Here is a 16,209-nt window from a genome sequence, read left to right as displayed (position 1 = left end):
CATTACATTTTAGATGGTCTTTGCTGTGACTGCACTTGAGGATACTTTCTTCATGAAATGTTTTGGATCAACTCACCTTCATTTTTAAAGTATTTTTTTCTTTGCGTAAATTAGAAGTTCTTGCCAAAATATGGATTAGAACACTATTTAAATAGAGATATTCACTGTATACCAACTCTACCTTTTCGAAACTGATGCTCTCAATCACATTAAGAGGCAAGAAATTCAAGTAATTCACTCTTGACCAGTTCAAAGCTGTTAACTGAAGGCCAACAATTTCATGTTTTTCGTCATAGTTTGGATGACTTTAGTATTAATCTACAATGTAAAGCATTTTAAAATAATGAACATTTAAGATGTGACTGGGGATATATGTTATAACTTAACACAGAGGAAAGGTCGCAGGGGGGAATGACTACACACTGAAGAAAACGTGAGGGCAAAGGAAAGAAAAGTCCCAGAATCAATGCCAAAGGTGTTTTACTCATCAGAATTGCAGTAAAACTAAAAATGAAAATAAGGCACCCAGCTCAGATCACTCAGTCTGTATATGTCAATTAAATCATTTCACCTTTACCAAAAATATAAATAAAACAAATAGTTTATCTTACTCAAAGAAGTGAGTATATATCCTAACTCTCCATTTTGGGTTAGTTTGAGTTAATCAGCTTATAAGTTATTCCAAATGTCTGTAGTATTTATAATGTTAACTTTTGATTGAAAAAAAATATTCAATTAATATAGCAGTTGATGGCAGCACCCCAAATCAACAGCGCTACAAGCAGTAGTATGCTTTTGCATTTTATTAGCATTTTTATCTATTTGTGTTTCATCAAATCAACGATAGACTCTTTGAACTTTTTTATTTGTTTAAGTTGTTGACATGTTTCCATGGTATTCTAATTACCTATATACCTTATAATATGTTATTTACTGTTATCGCTAACAGTGTTAACTTGGAACTCAAAAAGTGGAAAATATTGTTTGTGTAGAATTGACAAACATGTTTGTGGGAAAATTACAAACAAGTGTTTATTTAACTTTTATTTGGAAATGTTTTAAAATAGTGTACATTTATTGGAATTTTTAACTGGAGCAAATGTGACATCATCAGAGGTTTCAAGTAACAAAGTACAAGTACTTTGTTACTTTAACTAGAAATGTTGGTAACCTTAAATTTACTGTAATTGTTTTTCAGTTTACTTTCTTTTTGTAGCCTTGTTATTTCGTCCTATTTAATTCAGCTTTCAGTTTTCATTCCGGTTTTTCATCATTAAAAAAAAAAAAAAAAAGATAAATTGCTGTATCCAGATAGAGTGAATTTGATTGTGGTTGGATGAGAAGTATAAATATAAACCTGAAGCCTATTATGAAGATGATCAGTTCAGAGACTCAAGAGAACTCGAGCACTCGAAATGTCCCAACTAAGCTTCTTTAATATATTTGCATTGAACTAAAATGCATTTATTTCAAATGGGCATATATATGCGGCTGAAACAGGGAGCCTAGTGAATCCCAAATTTATTAACATTAATATTTTAAAATAACATTTTAGTCATTGTGGCTTTTAAATACAGCTCAGGTAAAAAGAAAAAGAGACCGCTTAAAATTATGAGTTGGATCACAAGCCATCAAACCAAGCTGAACTGCCTGAAATTGCACCAGGAGTGGCATAAAGTTATTCAAAAGCAGTGTGTAAGACTGGTGGAGGAGAACATACCAAAATGTTGATAAAAAAAACAGGGTTATTCCACCTAATATTGATTTCTGATTTCTTAAAACTTTATGAATATAAACTTGTTTTCTTTGCATTATTTAAGGTCTGAAAGCTCTGCATCTTTTTGGTTACTTTAGCCATTTCTCATTTTCTGCAAAAAGATGCTCTAAATGGCAATATTTTTATTTGGAATTTGGGAGAAATGTTAATTTTACTAAAACATACACCTATAAATAGCAAAATGAGAGAAACTGATTCAGACACTGAAGTGGTCTCTTCATTTTTTTCAGAGCTGTACTTTTACTTGAGTAAGGAATGTAACTACATTCATTACATACAGGTCCAACACCTTTGAACCTCATTCCTAAATGCGGCATCTGACTGAGATAAAATTAAAACAGAAGATCCATAGATGCACATTTACAATATAAACCGTGGTACAGTTTAAGCTGCCATTTCTAATAAATATGATGTTTTGTAATAAAAAAATAGATGATTTATATCTATGTAGGTCTAGCCCCTTTTGATGACCCAAACATCTTGTGACAGTAAAGGGAACACGTCGTTTTGTTGGCACATCAGATTCACTGAGACATTTGTTCCTAATACAGCTGTGATGAATTAGCATTACTTCATTCAGACTGACCTGATTTGGAAATTACTGTGATGATGATTATACATTATTATCAACTGACACTGATTCACGCAAAACCTTTAACATTTAACCTTTTTTTTTTCTTCACTTTTTGACATAATGCGATCCTAGCAGTTCTTCATATTGTGTCCGAATTTCATGATTAATGGGCCAATAGAAGTGCTCCAAAAGGAACTGAAATAAAACATTACTTTTACTTAAAGGGGCACTAACTACCCTCTGGTTTTAGCTGACTCCACCTTTAGCTCACATTTAACAAAGACAAAAAACAATTGGAGGAGTAGTTTAGAAGGGCACTGGGTGATGTTTGGGTTTAGGAGTGGGGCACGAGGTAGAGCTGATTGGCTAAGCTGACAGCGATGAGACGCAGATGGTTGGACGTCAGCTGGGTTTGTTGGGTTTTTTTATTAATTGACTGCTCTGCATATTGTGAGTGTCCACGTACCAAAAGATGTGTACCAATTTCTGAGTACAGTTAAACAGATAAACCTGAGAGGACACTGCAGGGGCAGAAATGACCACAACAAAAACGTTGGGCGGGTTATTATCTTGCCAATTTCTGCTAAAAATGATCCACCCTGTCAGTGTGCCAAGTCCTGCTGGAAAATGAAATCCGCATTTCCATAAACCAACACCAGCAGATGACATGGCTTCTTAGGCCATCACTGATTGTGGAAATTTCACGCTAGACCTCAAGCAGCTTGGACTGTGTGCCTCTTCACTTGATTTCCATATAAAATGCAAAATTTACTGTGATGGTTTGGAGAGTCATGTCATCTGCTGGTGTTGGTCCACTGTGTTCTATCAAGCACTTTATGATTTCCTCTGCTTACAACGTTTAATTGAGATGCGGATTAAATTTTCCAGCAGGAATTGTCTGTTTTAATTTTCTAAGACACTGATTTTTGGGTTTTCATTGGCTGTAAGCCATAATCATCAACAAGAAAATATAAGTTTTACATTTTGAACTGAATTACTGAAATAAAGTAACTTTTCAATGATATTCTAATTTTTTGAGATGCCTTAGTAGTTCCATCAAAGCTTAAAAGCCTTACAGCTTAAATGTTTCTGACCACTGAGTGAAAAAAAGACCTAAACAAACTCAGAAAACTCCTTTCTTGCATTGTCAAATTAATAGGAACACTGTGAAATTCCCTGAGGTATGAACACGTGTTTATGTGTGTAAAACCTGTATGTGTGTGTGATCTATATGTGGTAGACCAAGTGTGAAGACCCCTGTTTTTAGGTGCAACACCTATAGACACATTTTGACACTGCGGTGGAAGGTGTTAACCGATAGCTTTACAAGCAGTACTTTCACTGCTTCCCCGGCTTTGTTCTTTTTTCATGATCCATTGATGACCTCCTGGACTTCCTCTAGCCTTATGAATGTTTTTTCCTTGTTACGTCATCTGCAGAAGTCTCCCTCTTTGTGTGTGTGGTGTGTGTGTGTGTGTGTTTGCGTTTTTTTACAAGGCCTTCTCATGTAATTTGTATCTCACTTCCCAGTTCACCACAACTGTGCCATTGCCACGTGTGTGGAACTTCTTCTTCTTTATCTTCTGACATTTATGGCTGAAAAGATCAATGGTTGAAAAATTCCACATGGAAACGTGACACACACACACTGATGCAACCGGACACCGATCCGTTTGACCAAGCGTTTTCCTTTTTCAGATCTGACCTCCCAGCATGCAGCTCAATACTCAATACATATTTCCTGGACAGGGTATCGTGTTTAGTGGCGACGATATTCATATCACCCCTGACCACAATGCTCCCCCACCCGCACCTCGCTCCTGTTCCACTTTTCTTCATTAGGACCCATAATCACAGTGAAAATACGGGCCAAATATTAATTCACGGAGCTGGTGGATGTTAGAGACCTTGTGCTCCTCCACCTTCTGTGTGAGGATGCCCCACAGGTGCTCAATTGGGTTCTTGGACAGTCCATCAACTTTACCTTTACCTTACTAGCTTCCCTGAGGTGTTTTTGGGGTCGTTATTGTGTTGAAAAATCTGCCATGCTGCCCAGTTTCCGAAAGAAGGGGATCATGATCATGAACTATGAAGAAACTATGAATTATGAAACTATGAAGAAATTATTTAGAATTATTTAGCAAAAAAAAGTGTTAAACAAACCAGAATATGTTTTTTTATATTAGATTCTTCAAATTAGGCACCTCTTGCTTAGATATAGACAGTTTTGTCCATCTTGGCTGGATTTTCTCACTCAGTTTTATAAAGTAGAGTCACCTGGAATTACTTTTTTATCAGTTAACAGCTGTGCTGAACTTCTCAAGAGTTACCATCAGTTGTTTTGTGAAGAGGTAGAGTTGGTATAATACAGGGAATAGATCTATTATCTAAGTACTAAAATGTCTGAAAAAAATAAAAATAAAAATCAGTTCAGTCGCAAAGACCATCAAAAATGTTATGATGAAAGTGGCACTCATCAGGACCACCCCAGGACAGGAAGACCGAGAGTTACCTCTTTTGTACAGGATTAGTTCTTCAAAGTTACCAGCCTCAGAAACCGAATAAATAAACAGCACCCCAGATAAGTATAAGTATAAGTATTTGGGTTTGTTTAACCTTTTTAATTTACTGAATGATCCCTTATGTGTTCCTTCATAGTCTTATACATTAATGATGTAAAACATAAACTTTGAATGAGAAGTTGTGTTCAAAGCTTTAAACAGATTTTTTCATAGGTTTATAGATAAGGACATTTGTTTTTGTGGCTTTTTTATTGCTCATAACAATATTGGAATGATATTGTATTGACCGACATTAAATTTAAATTTTATCTATACCTAGCCACTTATCTATTACACACTCACACCTACCCTCTACCACAAACAGCCCCCCCCCCCCCCATCCCATCCCCTCATGCCATTTAATTGGGACCCACAAGCACAGTGGCCTTTATGCAATTATGCAATAGTGACAAAAGTCATCAGAGTGTGAATTCCACCTAAGTGTCTTCCTTTTTTTTTCTCAGATGCTATTGTTGTACTTTGGGATTTTTTTGGCTTCTACCTATAAAACCTGCTGCATTCAAACAAATCAGTTCAGTGTGACCAGAGCTGAGGAATCGTGTTGTAATCGATCAGACAAAAGTGAAGGTAGGACAGAGATTTGTTTAATATCAGCATTAATCATTAGTCTTTTTGTTCAAATTTTGATACAAGAAAGGGATCATTCTATTGTGTTTTTTTTCTTTCAGATGAAGGGAGTCTTCTTTTTCTTGCTTTTTATCTTTCTCAATGTGAGAAACAGCACATCACTTCAGTTTATCAAGCCAAATGGTAAATTTTCTATTCTATAATTATTTAAAACAGCATAATTCTATATATGTCAATGTCTAGCAAAACCTAGTATATACAGTTTTGTTTTGGGTTTTTTGATAGTGTGTGAATTCAGCATTTCAACATTTCTAAAAGTTACAAACATTGCTCTTTTGGATGGTTATAAGGTTTATAGATTATGGGGTTATAATTTGACAATTTTACATAATTTACAATGTTTAAGACATTTATGAATGGACCAATAGAAATGCTCCAAAAGGACTTCATGAGGATAGATTTTATTTTTATGATTGCCATTTTAATAGGTCTATACATATAACCATATATTGGTGATTTTGAGAAATCAATTATTTACTTTACTATTGAAAGCTACTTTATTTTAAGTGTCTTCATGGATGGAAAAAATATAAATAGTCTAAATAAAGCATATTTTACATTTTTTATGTCAAAAAATAAAAAGAAAGAAAGAAATATATCCAATCTAATATCCAGGAAGGCTCGTATATCACAAGACATAATGTTCCAATAATTATATTACTATTTATTATTATATACAGCTCTGGGAAAAAAATTAGATACCACTTTAGTTTCTGAATCAGTTTCTCTGATTTTGCTATTTATAGGTATATGTTTGAGCAAAATGTTGTTGTTTTATTCTATAAACTATGGACAACATTTCTCCCAAAATCTAAATAAAAATAATAATTTAGAGCATTTATTTGCAGAAAATGAGAAACGGCTGAAATAACAAAAAATATGCAGGGCTTTCAGAAAACAAGTTCATAATTATAAAGTTTTAAGAGTTCAGAAATCAATATCTGGTGGAATAACCCTGGTTTTTAATCACAGTTTACATGTATATTGGCATGTTCTCCTCCACCAGTCTTACACACTGCTTTTGGATAACTTTATGCCTCTCCTGGTGCAAAAATTCAATCAGTTCAGCTTGGTTTGTTGGCTTGTAATCATCCATCTTCCTCTTGATTATATTCCAGAGGTTTTCAATTTGGTAAAATCAAAGAAACTCATAATTTTTAAGTAGTCTCTTATTTTTTATTCAGAGCTGTACGTAGTGTGATATGGTGCAAGTTGTATGATAAAGCTGTATGTCTGGACTGTTGCAGTTCTTGGTTTGGAAGTGAATGGGGATCCTATGATACAGAAGAGTGATGTTTTGTTACACTGTGGAGATCAGTTTGAAGGAAGTGAGATTCACTGGCAGAAGAATGGAATGACTATTCCTGATCAGGGTAACAATATAATCATTGCTATCTACGGCATGCTGGGGGGAAACTACACCTGCCACAATCCATCAGGAGAGCTTCTGAACCACACGTTAGTGCTGGTCAAACCAGTGGATTTCGAGAAGGCTATTCTGACAGCGACTGATAAAGGTAACTCAGTCTCCTGGCATCTTTACTTCATTTACATTCATTTAAAAACAGTGGTCTGGTAGGTTTGTTGGATGTAATCACTCTCTATATTTTGACAGCATTTCACAAATGAAGTAAATAAATGACTAAAATAGCACTGTACATATATGAACATGATAAGAATAGCTCTGCTGAGGTAAATCTATGATTAGAATAATTCTACTAAGGTAAAAAATTAACTAAAATAGCACTGTACATATATGAACATAATAAGAATAGCTCTGCTGAGGTAAATGTATGATTAGAATAATTCTACTAAGGTAAATAAATGACTAAAATAGCACTGTACATATAAAAACATGGTAAGACTGATAAAGGTAGCTCAGTCTCCTGGCAAGATTATCCCTGCAACTTACACATTTATTTCATTTACATTAATTTAAAAACAAAGTGGTCTTTTAGGTTTGTTGGATGTAATCACTCTTTATATTTTGACAGCATTTCACAAATGAAAAAAGGAACAGTATAATATCTATTAAAGTAAATAAATGACTAAAATAGGACTGTACATATATAAACATGATAAGAATAGCTCTGCTGAAGTAAATGTATGATTAGAATAATTCTACTGAAGTAAATAAATGAATAAAATATCACTGTGCATATAAGAATATGGTAAGACTGATAAAGGTAACTCTCTGCAACTAAATTTATTTTATTTACATTCATTTATAAAGTGCTCTGGTAGGTTTGTTGGATGTAATCACTATATTTTGACAGTTTTTCACAAAATAAAAAACGAGCAATATAATATACTTAAAACCACTGAATTTCACACAGCAATTTATTCACATTAACCTGAATTAGATATACTCTACCTCCACATGCTCTGTGCAGTTATACATTCTCACCAAAGAGGTCTCTATATCCCCAAATGCCAAAAACGTACAGATGGTCGCTTTAACATTAAATCAATGGTATAAAATAATTTAAAAATGACAATTACATCATTTATCTCAATTGCTTCTGGGAAAATATATTGTGCAAAAAAATAACAGTTATTATGACAGGTCTAGTGTTCGATATTTAGCAGCAGTATGACATTGTTAGCAAAGATTTGTCTATCCAAATTTTTTAAATATATACATTTAATTTTGTCTAGAATTCATCACCTGTGTAGCGAGGAACTACAGTGGGCCATTTCATTGCTTTTGGAAATGGGATTCAAAGAGGAATGGAGTTGTGGTATTCGTCAAAGCTTCCCGGTAAGAAAAAGATCATTTCCTTTTGCATACATAAATGTGTCGCTTGAACATAGCTGCACTGCTGAGGTAAATTTATGATTAGAATAGATTTATGATTAGAAATGACAAAAATTGCACTGCTGAGGTAAAATTAGTGTTAAAATGGCTCTACTGAAGAAAAGTAATGACTAAAGTTGCACTGCTGAGGCAAATTTATGATTAGAAAAGCTGTATTAAGGAAAGAAATTACTAAAATAGCACTACTGATGTAAAGTTAGTGTTAGAATAGCTCTACTGATAAAAAAAAATCATAATTATTAAAATTGCACTTCTGAGGTAAATTCATGATTAGAAAAGCTGTACTGAAAAATAGTAATTACTAAAATTGCACTATTAAGGTATATTTATTATTGGAAAATCTCTACTGAGGAAAGCAATGACTAAAAGTGCACTACTGATGTAAAGTTAGTGTTAAAATAGATCTACTGAAGAAAAGCAATAACTAAAATTGCACTGCTGAGGTAAATTTATGATTAGAATAGCTGTACTGAAGAAACGTAATTACTAAAATTCCACTATTATGGTAAATTTATTATTGGATTAGCTCTACTGAGAAAAAAAAGTCATGATTAAAATTGCACTGCTGAGGTAAATTTATTAATAGAATAATTCTACTTAGGTAAATAAATGACTAAAATAGCACTGTACATATAAGAACAGAGTAAGAATAGCTCTGCTGAGGTAAATGCATGTCTAAAATTACACTGCCATGATAAATGTGTGATTGGAGTAACACTACTGAAATAAACCCATGATTAGAATAGCACTGCTGAGGTATTGTGCTTTGATAGTGTGTTTCATTTTTGATTGTTTCTCTTTTTTTCTTTATTCAATTGTGAAAAAAAATGGCAAAATGTTTGAAAAGATGCCAAAATGTGAAATGTTTTAATTTTATGGCCGTAATGGTGTATATTCCAGTCCTGTTATGATTCCATATTCAGCCTACTGAGTGTAGTCTGAGTAGATATTATTGTATTATGATAAGCTATAATTAGGCCACTGTTCCACAGAAACTCTCAGCTTATGAACTGTTCCCTGGATGCTGATAACAACGGGCTGACCTGTGAGGAACAGCAGTGCCCATCCTCTGAGGAGGTAAATCGCATCAGCCTCACCCTGATGGTCCGGAGCCAGTACCGCCTGGAGGAGCACCAGAAGACTTTCTTCATCCATGATATCAGTAAGAGCTTCCAGTGCCCTCTTCTGGACAGTGCTGTGATGAGCTCACTCTTCTCTGAGTTCTGAGATCAGATAAAGCTTATTGACACACAAAGAAAAGTTATGTTTTTTACAGTAATAGAATGCAGAGTACAGTGGACATACATACTTTGTATAAATAAGATTTTAAAATATATACAAATAAGAAGACATACATAAATATGTGGTCACTGTTAGAACAAAACATCAAAACATACCTGAAACGTACCTTTACAACATTTCAGAAAAAGAATTTTTTTTTTAAATAGCAAACTGTAATTGTAATCACATAGCAAAGTAGTGATTTAAAAAAAAAAAAAAGTTTTTTTTTAATCTGATGTAATACATTGAGCACTGTTGCATGCATTTACTCTGGTAACTACAGAAAATCTGATTTTACATAGTCAAAGATGTCAGTAATCCTTTTAACATGTTTACATGCACACAAAAAATCTGATTTTGATCAGTAATCCGATCAACATATTTACATGCATTTAATTATCTGAGAAATGCAGAAAATCTTTATTCAAATCAATATTCAAATCATTGCATTTACATGCATTTATTAAATCGGCCAATTGCCAATTGCAAAAAGAAATGTCTGTAATCTGGTAACCCTATTTACATGCATTTACTAATTTGACTTCTGAAGAAATTTAGATTTTGTCTAATAATCCAAAAACTTGGAAAGTCAGAAAATTAGATTTTGACAGTTATCCAATCATTGCATTTACATGCATTTAATAAATCCCACAATTGCAGAAAATTCGATTTTGTCAGTAATCCGATCAACATATTTACATGCATTTAATTATCTGAAAAAAGCAGAAAATCTGATTTTATCAATATTGAAATCATTGCATTTACATGCATTTATTAAATCTGCCAATTGCCAATTGCAAAAAAAATTGTCTGTAATCTGGTCACCATATTTACATTCATTTGCTAATTTGACATCTGGAGAAAATTTAGATTTTGTCTAATAATCCAAAAACTTGGAAAATCAGAAAATTGGATTTTGACAGTTATCCAATCATTGTGTTTACATGCATTTAATAATCCAAAATTTGGAAAAGCAGAAAATTAGATTTTGACAGTTATCAGATCATTGCTTGAACAGATAATTGGAAGTCAGGAAATAATTGAATTTCTAGCCAATAATCTCACAAATGGGTGTGAGCCAATTTTAAAATTCCCAGTGCAGCTTTTTGTAAATGTGGACCCACTCAGGCAAATAATAGTGTTTGTTTTTTCTGTTTTTTTGAAAGTATGCAAAATGTATTATTTTTTTATTATATATATATATATATATATATATATATATATATATATATATATATATATATATATATATATATATATATATATATTGTTTGTTTTTGTTGAATGTTACATGGGCTCCTTCAACAGCTTAGAAAGAATAAAGAATGAAAAGGCTTAGTGGAAAAATATGCCTTTAGATTTATTAAAAACATGTCAGGTTATATATATAAAAATGTATATACATCAGTCATGTGCTAAGTCTATGCTAAGGCACAGACCAAGCTGAAGTTCGGCACGTTCAGTAAACTTACACTGCCCTGTTCTTACAGTTAAACCGGATAAGGTGAGCATCGTAAAGTCAAAAGATGATGAGTTTGAGTGGGAACAGCCTTCAACATGGAACACCCCATGCTCTTACTACCCACTGATGTATGAAGTGAAGGTGGTCTCTCATCGCAAGGACTGTACTCATATAGGAAACCATTCAGAGGTGAGGTCATGACCTACAGGGCCCTGTCTTTTTCAGATATAAAAGCATCATTTACTGTACCAATACTGTACCAATGTAAAGATTTACATATGATACAAGAAATATACAGTTCTGGAAAGAAAATAAGAGACCATTTAAAAATGATGAGTTTCTTTCATTTTACCAAATTGAAAACCTCTGGAATATAATCAAGAGAAAGATGGATGATCACAAGTCATCAAACCAAGCTGAACTGCTTGAATTTTTGCACCAGGAGTGAAAGCCTAAAGTTATCCAAAAGCAGTGTGTAAGACTGGTGAAGGAGGACATGCCAAGATGCCTGAAAACTGTGATTAAAAACCAGGGTTATTCCACCAAATATTGATTTTAGGAACTCTTAAGACTTTATGAATATGAACTTGTTTTCTTTGCATTATTTGAGGTCTGAAAACTAAAACATATACCTATAAATAGCAAAATCAGAGAAACTGATTCCGGAACTGAAGTGGTCTCTTATTTTTTTCCAGAGTTGCATATATTTTATGGTTACAAAAAGTATGTATGAAAATCTTAAATTAGTTAATAAATTAATGATTGGTAATAGGTTTTGTTCAGAATGTTTTGAATAAAAGGTGTAAATCTGTAACCTTCCAACAGTTCAGTTTGATTGAAGCTTTACAAAACCATATATAGCATTATTAATTAAACATTTAAATATTTTTACAGTCTAATGACTAGTGTTGTAAATGAATCTCAATCCAAATTTCCCCTAAAATTTGTTAAATGTTTAGATATTTAAAACTGTCATTTTTGAAGTCATTTACTGTATTGAAAATATTATGAATATACTATAACTATGCATATTTGCTGTTTTTATCTTTAGCCCCATTACACAAATTTGACACAGTATAAGGTCAACTCCAGAAAGAGTTATACCTTCTGTGTAAGAGCCCAGGATTCCCTCACCAATCAAGTCTGGAGTGAATGGAGCGAGGAGAAGTGAGTGATTTTCTGTAGTTTTCTTGTTTGAGGTTCAATTTCCGGTGTGGGTGACTATTCTGCACGACACCAATAAGTAAAAATTAAAAAATTAGAACATAATTGAAAAGTTACTTTATTTCAGTGATTTATTTCAAAATGTGAAACTCATACAGTATATTATATAGATGTATAACATACAGAGTGATCTATTTTAAGCGTTTATTTCTTTTATTGTTGATGATTATGGCTGACAGCCAATGAAAACTCAAAAATCAGACCAACTGGTACTTTTGGAAGTGTGGGCACTCAGTGTGTCAAGTCCTGCTTGAAAATGAAATCTGGATCTCTATAAAAGTTGTCAACAGAGGGAAGCATGAAGTGCTGTAAAATATTCTGGGAAAACAAAACAGCACTGACTTTGGGCTCGATAGAACACAGTGGATCAACACCAGCAGATGACAGACAAACCATCACTGATTGGTGGAAACTTCACTCTAGACCTCAAGCAGTTTAAACTGTGTGTCTCTCCACTCTTCCTCCAGACTCTGCTCCCCTGATTTCCATATGAAATGTAAAATTTACTGATGATCAGTGATGGTATGGAGAGACATGTCTGTCATCTGCTGGTGTTGATCCACTGTGTTCTATCAAGTGTAAAGTCAGTGCAGTGTTTTTGCCAGAACATCTTACAGCACTTTATGGCTCCCTCTGTTGACAACTTTTATTATGGAGATGCAGATTGAATTTTTCCTGCAGGACTTGGCACACTGACTGCCCACACTGCCTAAAGTACCAATTGGTCTTATATAATATTCTAAATTTCTAAGACACTGATTTCTGTATTAGAATATCAGCTAAATGCCATAAATAGAGAATTTTACTGTCCAAAACGTATTGATTCTTTTCTTTTTTTGTAATATTTCTTTCTGTTTCTCCACAGGGTCAGCAAGCAAAAGTAAAGAAGGTACGTTATGTTCCTTGACCTCATACTGCATGTACTGTCATGATTTCCCATATTACTTTCTAAATAAGTATCCACTCATCTCATTCTCTTCATTTTGAACAGGTCTGGAAGAAAACAGTATATATCTTATCACTACCGTTGACGGGATGCTTCCAGGAGTGCATCTTCATATTTACAAACTTTCAATGAATTTCTGAAGAGATTCTTAATCATAGATTCAATAATGCACTGTGACAGAAAGTTTTTATTTGGGTTCACATGCAGAAATGTATTTTTTTTTCAATGCATGGGTAATTTAAAAAAGCAATGTAGTTCTTCCATGGCATCACTTTAGAAAAACACTTGATTGTTGATGATTTGTTGCAACTGGCAGGCTGGTTGCTATAAAGACTTGTTGTTTTTAAAAAATACAAAAGACCACTTAAAATGATGAGTTTCTTAGATTTTACCAAATTGAAAACATCTGGAATATAATCATGAGGAAGATGGATGATCACAAGCCATCAAACCAAGCTAATCTGATTAATTTTGCAGCAGGAGTGGCATTAAGTTATCCAAAAGCAGTGTGTAAGACTGGTGGAGGAGAACATGCCAAGATGCATGAAAACTGTGATTTTGTGTTTTTCACCAATTATTGATTTGAACAATGTTCATTTAACTCAAACACATACCTATAAATAGCAAAATCAGAGAAACTGATTCAGAAACATAAGTGGTCGCTTATTTTTTTTTCCAGAGCTGTATTTAATTTTGAGCATTTAATTATTAATATAAATCCTGTTTAAATACTGAAAATGTTATAAACATAGGCAATTCATTCATAAACTGTATTTAACCAAGCTAATGTGTCGCTGACAATGTTCTGTTAAGAGATATATGTATTGAGATATATATTTTATTTGTAAAAATAAACACAATATTGAAAACTCGTTATAAAATCATGTCCTTTTTTTTTTATTTACACTTGAGTTGCATCCATAAATTCAGTGCTCACATCTGTGTTCTGGTTCAAATGAAATGACAATATACACGACTAGGGCCGTGAGAGGACATCTATCAACATGAAATAATGAAATACAAAAAATTTGAATATTTCAAATTAATATCCTATATTCTATTCAAACAAAAAAAAACATACACACAATAAAATTAAAAACACAAGTTTCAATGTCACAAATAGGTATAAAAAGTCAGTCTTCAAAAGCAGCTTCTTGCATTTATTTGCTGGCAGACTCCAAGTCATCTCAGAGTCCAAAAAACTAAATTCAGAGCTGGCAATCAATGTAACTTAAACTTCTAACACTCAACAAAAAATAATAATCAAATAAAATAACACTACAAATAAACTGCTAACAGTATCAGTAATAAATATTTCATGTTTCAAAAGAAACAATACTGATGTAAACCTTTAGATGCCCCAAGTCCTCCACATTTAGCGTGCCTGTAATTCCAGTATCCATTTATTTAATTTTATTTCAGTTTTACTGCTGCGTCATTTTAGGAATCAGCTTATAAGAGCTTGTAGTGATCTCAGGGTCCAAACATGTTCATAACAACAAGAAATAAATAAAATAAAAAAATGACTATATGTAAACATATGCTTTCTCACAACTTAATCTGGTTTGAAAAATGTAGAATTATAATGAACATTAATAGAGTTGAATTCATGCATCATTGCCAGATGGGTGAGACTGTATGAGGCCAAAATGATAACTAGTAATGTAATTATGGACCCTTTTTAATTGGTCCATTTGTCTTAAAATTTGCACACAATGAGGGCGTTTACATGCACGTTCATAACCTAATTACTGCAGCAATTGGATTACTCAAGAAGTCATGTAAACACTACATTTTTCACACTATAATGCGCACTTAAAATCATATAATTTTCCCAAAGATCTTATAATCTGGGGCTCCTTGTGTGTGAAATGTACCAGTCAGGTATTACGGAGCAGTAAAGCCACACAGGAGTTTTAGTTCTTCAGAACCTAGGTTGGAGGAGTGTTAGCATTAGTAGCTAAACACGCTAAGTGCTAGCTCTTTGGCTGTTCAGAGGCGAGTATATCGGACTGTACCCTGTGCGTTTATTTTGTTACATGAGACAAACCGCTAGCTAATATCGCACTGGCTTACCAGAACACTCAGGGTTCCTCAGTGTAGTGCTGTCAGGCGGCATTTACTAGTGGTTAGCCGCTAATGCTAATGCTGCTGTACTCAGCCTCAGTGGAAATCTATAAATCTAAGGTTACTGTAAATAAACAAAAGCGCTTAACTTATCCAAAGAAACGGTTTTCAGGAGAGAAATCTGTGTAGATTAACATCCAGCACTCGTTTGACTTTAAAAGAAAATGTTTTTTTTTTAATAATTACAGTTTTTTTTCACTTAGCTTACCTTAATTTATTTTAAGGATTAGCTGAAGGATTAATATTATCTTCATTCTCCAGCTGATGTATGTTCATATTGTGGCATTAAATTTGGAAACTTATTTTAAAAGATTATTGGCTGGTTGCAAACCAAAATTCTACTTTTTTTAATAAAGTAAACTGATTTCCAACGTTCACGCTTACATATTAAATACTTTAAAAAAATATTGATGATCTCAGATGTTCTACAGTAGCTGGATTATGAACTGCATGTAAACACACTCATCGTAAAGCTGTAAACTAGTAAGATATTAGTAAATATGTTTTTAAGTGATGTACAAAATTCCCAATAAAGGGAAACGCCAATGCTCTCAAAATAGACCCAATCAGTAAAACAAGTGCCTGGCCACCACTATGATACACATATTTAACTGTTGTTAACAGTTGCCATTGCTTTGCTTGTATTTACTGTATTTATTTCTTAGGGTGTAATTCAAGTCGCACAGCATTGAGGGTAAAAAGATCATAATTAAATATTTTGGGGACTCATTTCTTGACATGATGGCACTTGCCTTGTACAGGAAACAAGATTTTGTTGGTACCGTAAGTGT

The 16,209-nt window shown here is 33.3% G+C and overlaps 1 protein-coding gene across 1 annotated transcript; it reads left to right on the top strand.

Moving 5' to 3' along the window:
* Nucleotides 1-1,544: 1,544 nt before the first annotated feature.
* On the top strand, nucleotides 1,545-13,849 carry il12bb (interleukin 12B, b). The gene is made up of 9 exons (XM_022676248.2): nucleotides 1,545-5,500; nucleotides 5,602-5,683; nucleotides 6,808-7,077; nucleotides 8,219-8,321; nucleotides 9,371-9,540; nucleotides 11,150-11,310; nucleotides 12,173-12,288; nucleotides 13,211-13,234; nucleotides 13,337-13,849. Exons 2-8 carry the CDS (start codon nucleotides 5,602-5,604, stop codon nucleotides 13,227-13,229), a joined length of 921 nt encoding a protein of 306 aa, XP_022531969.2. The 5' UTR covers nucleotides 1,545-5,500; the 3' UTR covers nucleotides 13,230-13,234; nucleotides 13,337-13,849.
* Nucleotides 13,850-16,209: the final 2,360 nt, after the last annotated feature.

The sequence above is a fragment of the Astyanax mexicanus genome, chromosome 17, assembly GCF_023375975.1.
Source record: "Astyanax mexicanus isolate ESR-SI-001 chromosome 17, AstMex3_surface, whole genome shotgun sequence".
In the NCBI taxonomy this organism is placed as follows: Eukaryota; Metazoa; Chordata; class Actinopteri; order Characiformes; family Acestrorhamphidae; genus Astyanax; species Astyanax mexicanus.
This window is presented reverse-complemented; position numbering and strand designations above follow the sequence as displayed.

Excerpts from the sequence above, each read along its gene's own strand:
- il12bb (XM_022676248.2), top strand. The coding sequence starts at position 5,602 with ATGAAGGGAGTCTTCTTTTTCTTGCTTTTTATCTTTCTCAATGTGAGA. Across the intron at positions 5,684-6,807 it reads TCAGTTTATCAAGCCAAATG|TTCTTGGTTTGGAAGTGAAT; the intron begins GTAAATTTTCTA and ends GGACTGTTGCAG. Across the intron at positions 11,311-12,172 it reads ATATAGGAAACCATTCAGAG|CCCCATTACACAAATTTGAC; the intron begins GTGAGGTCATGA and ends TTTTATCTTTAG.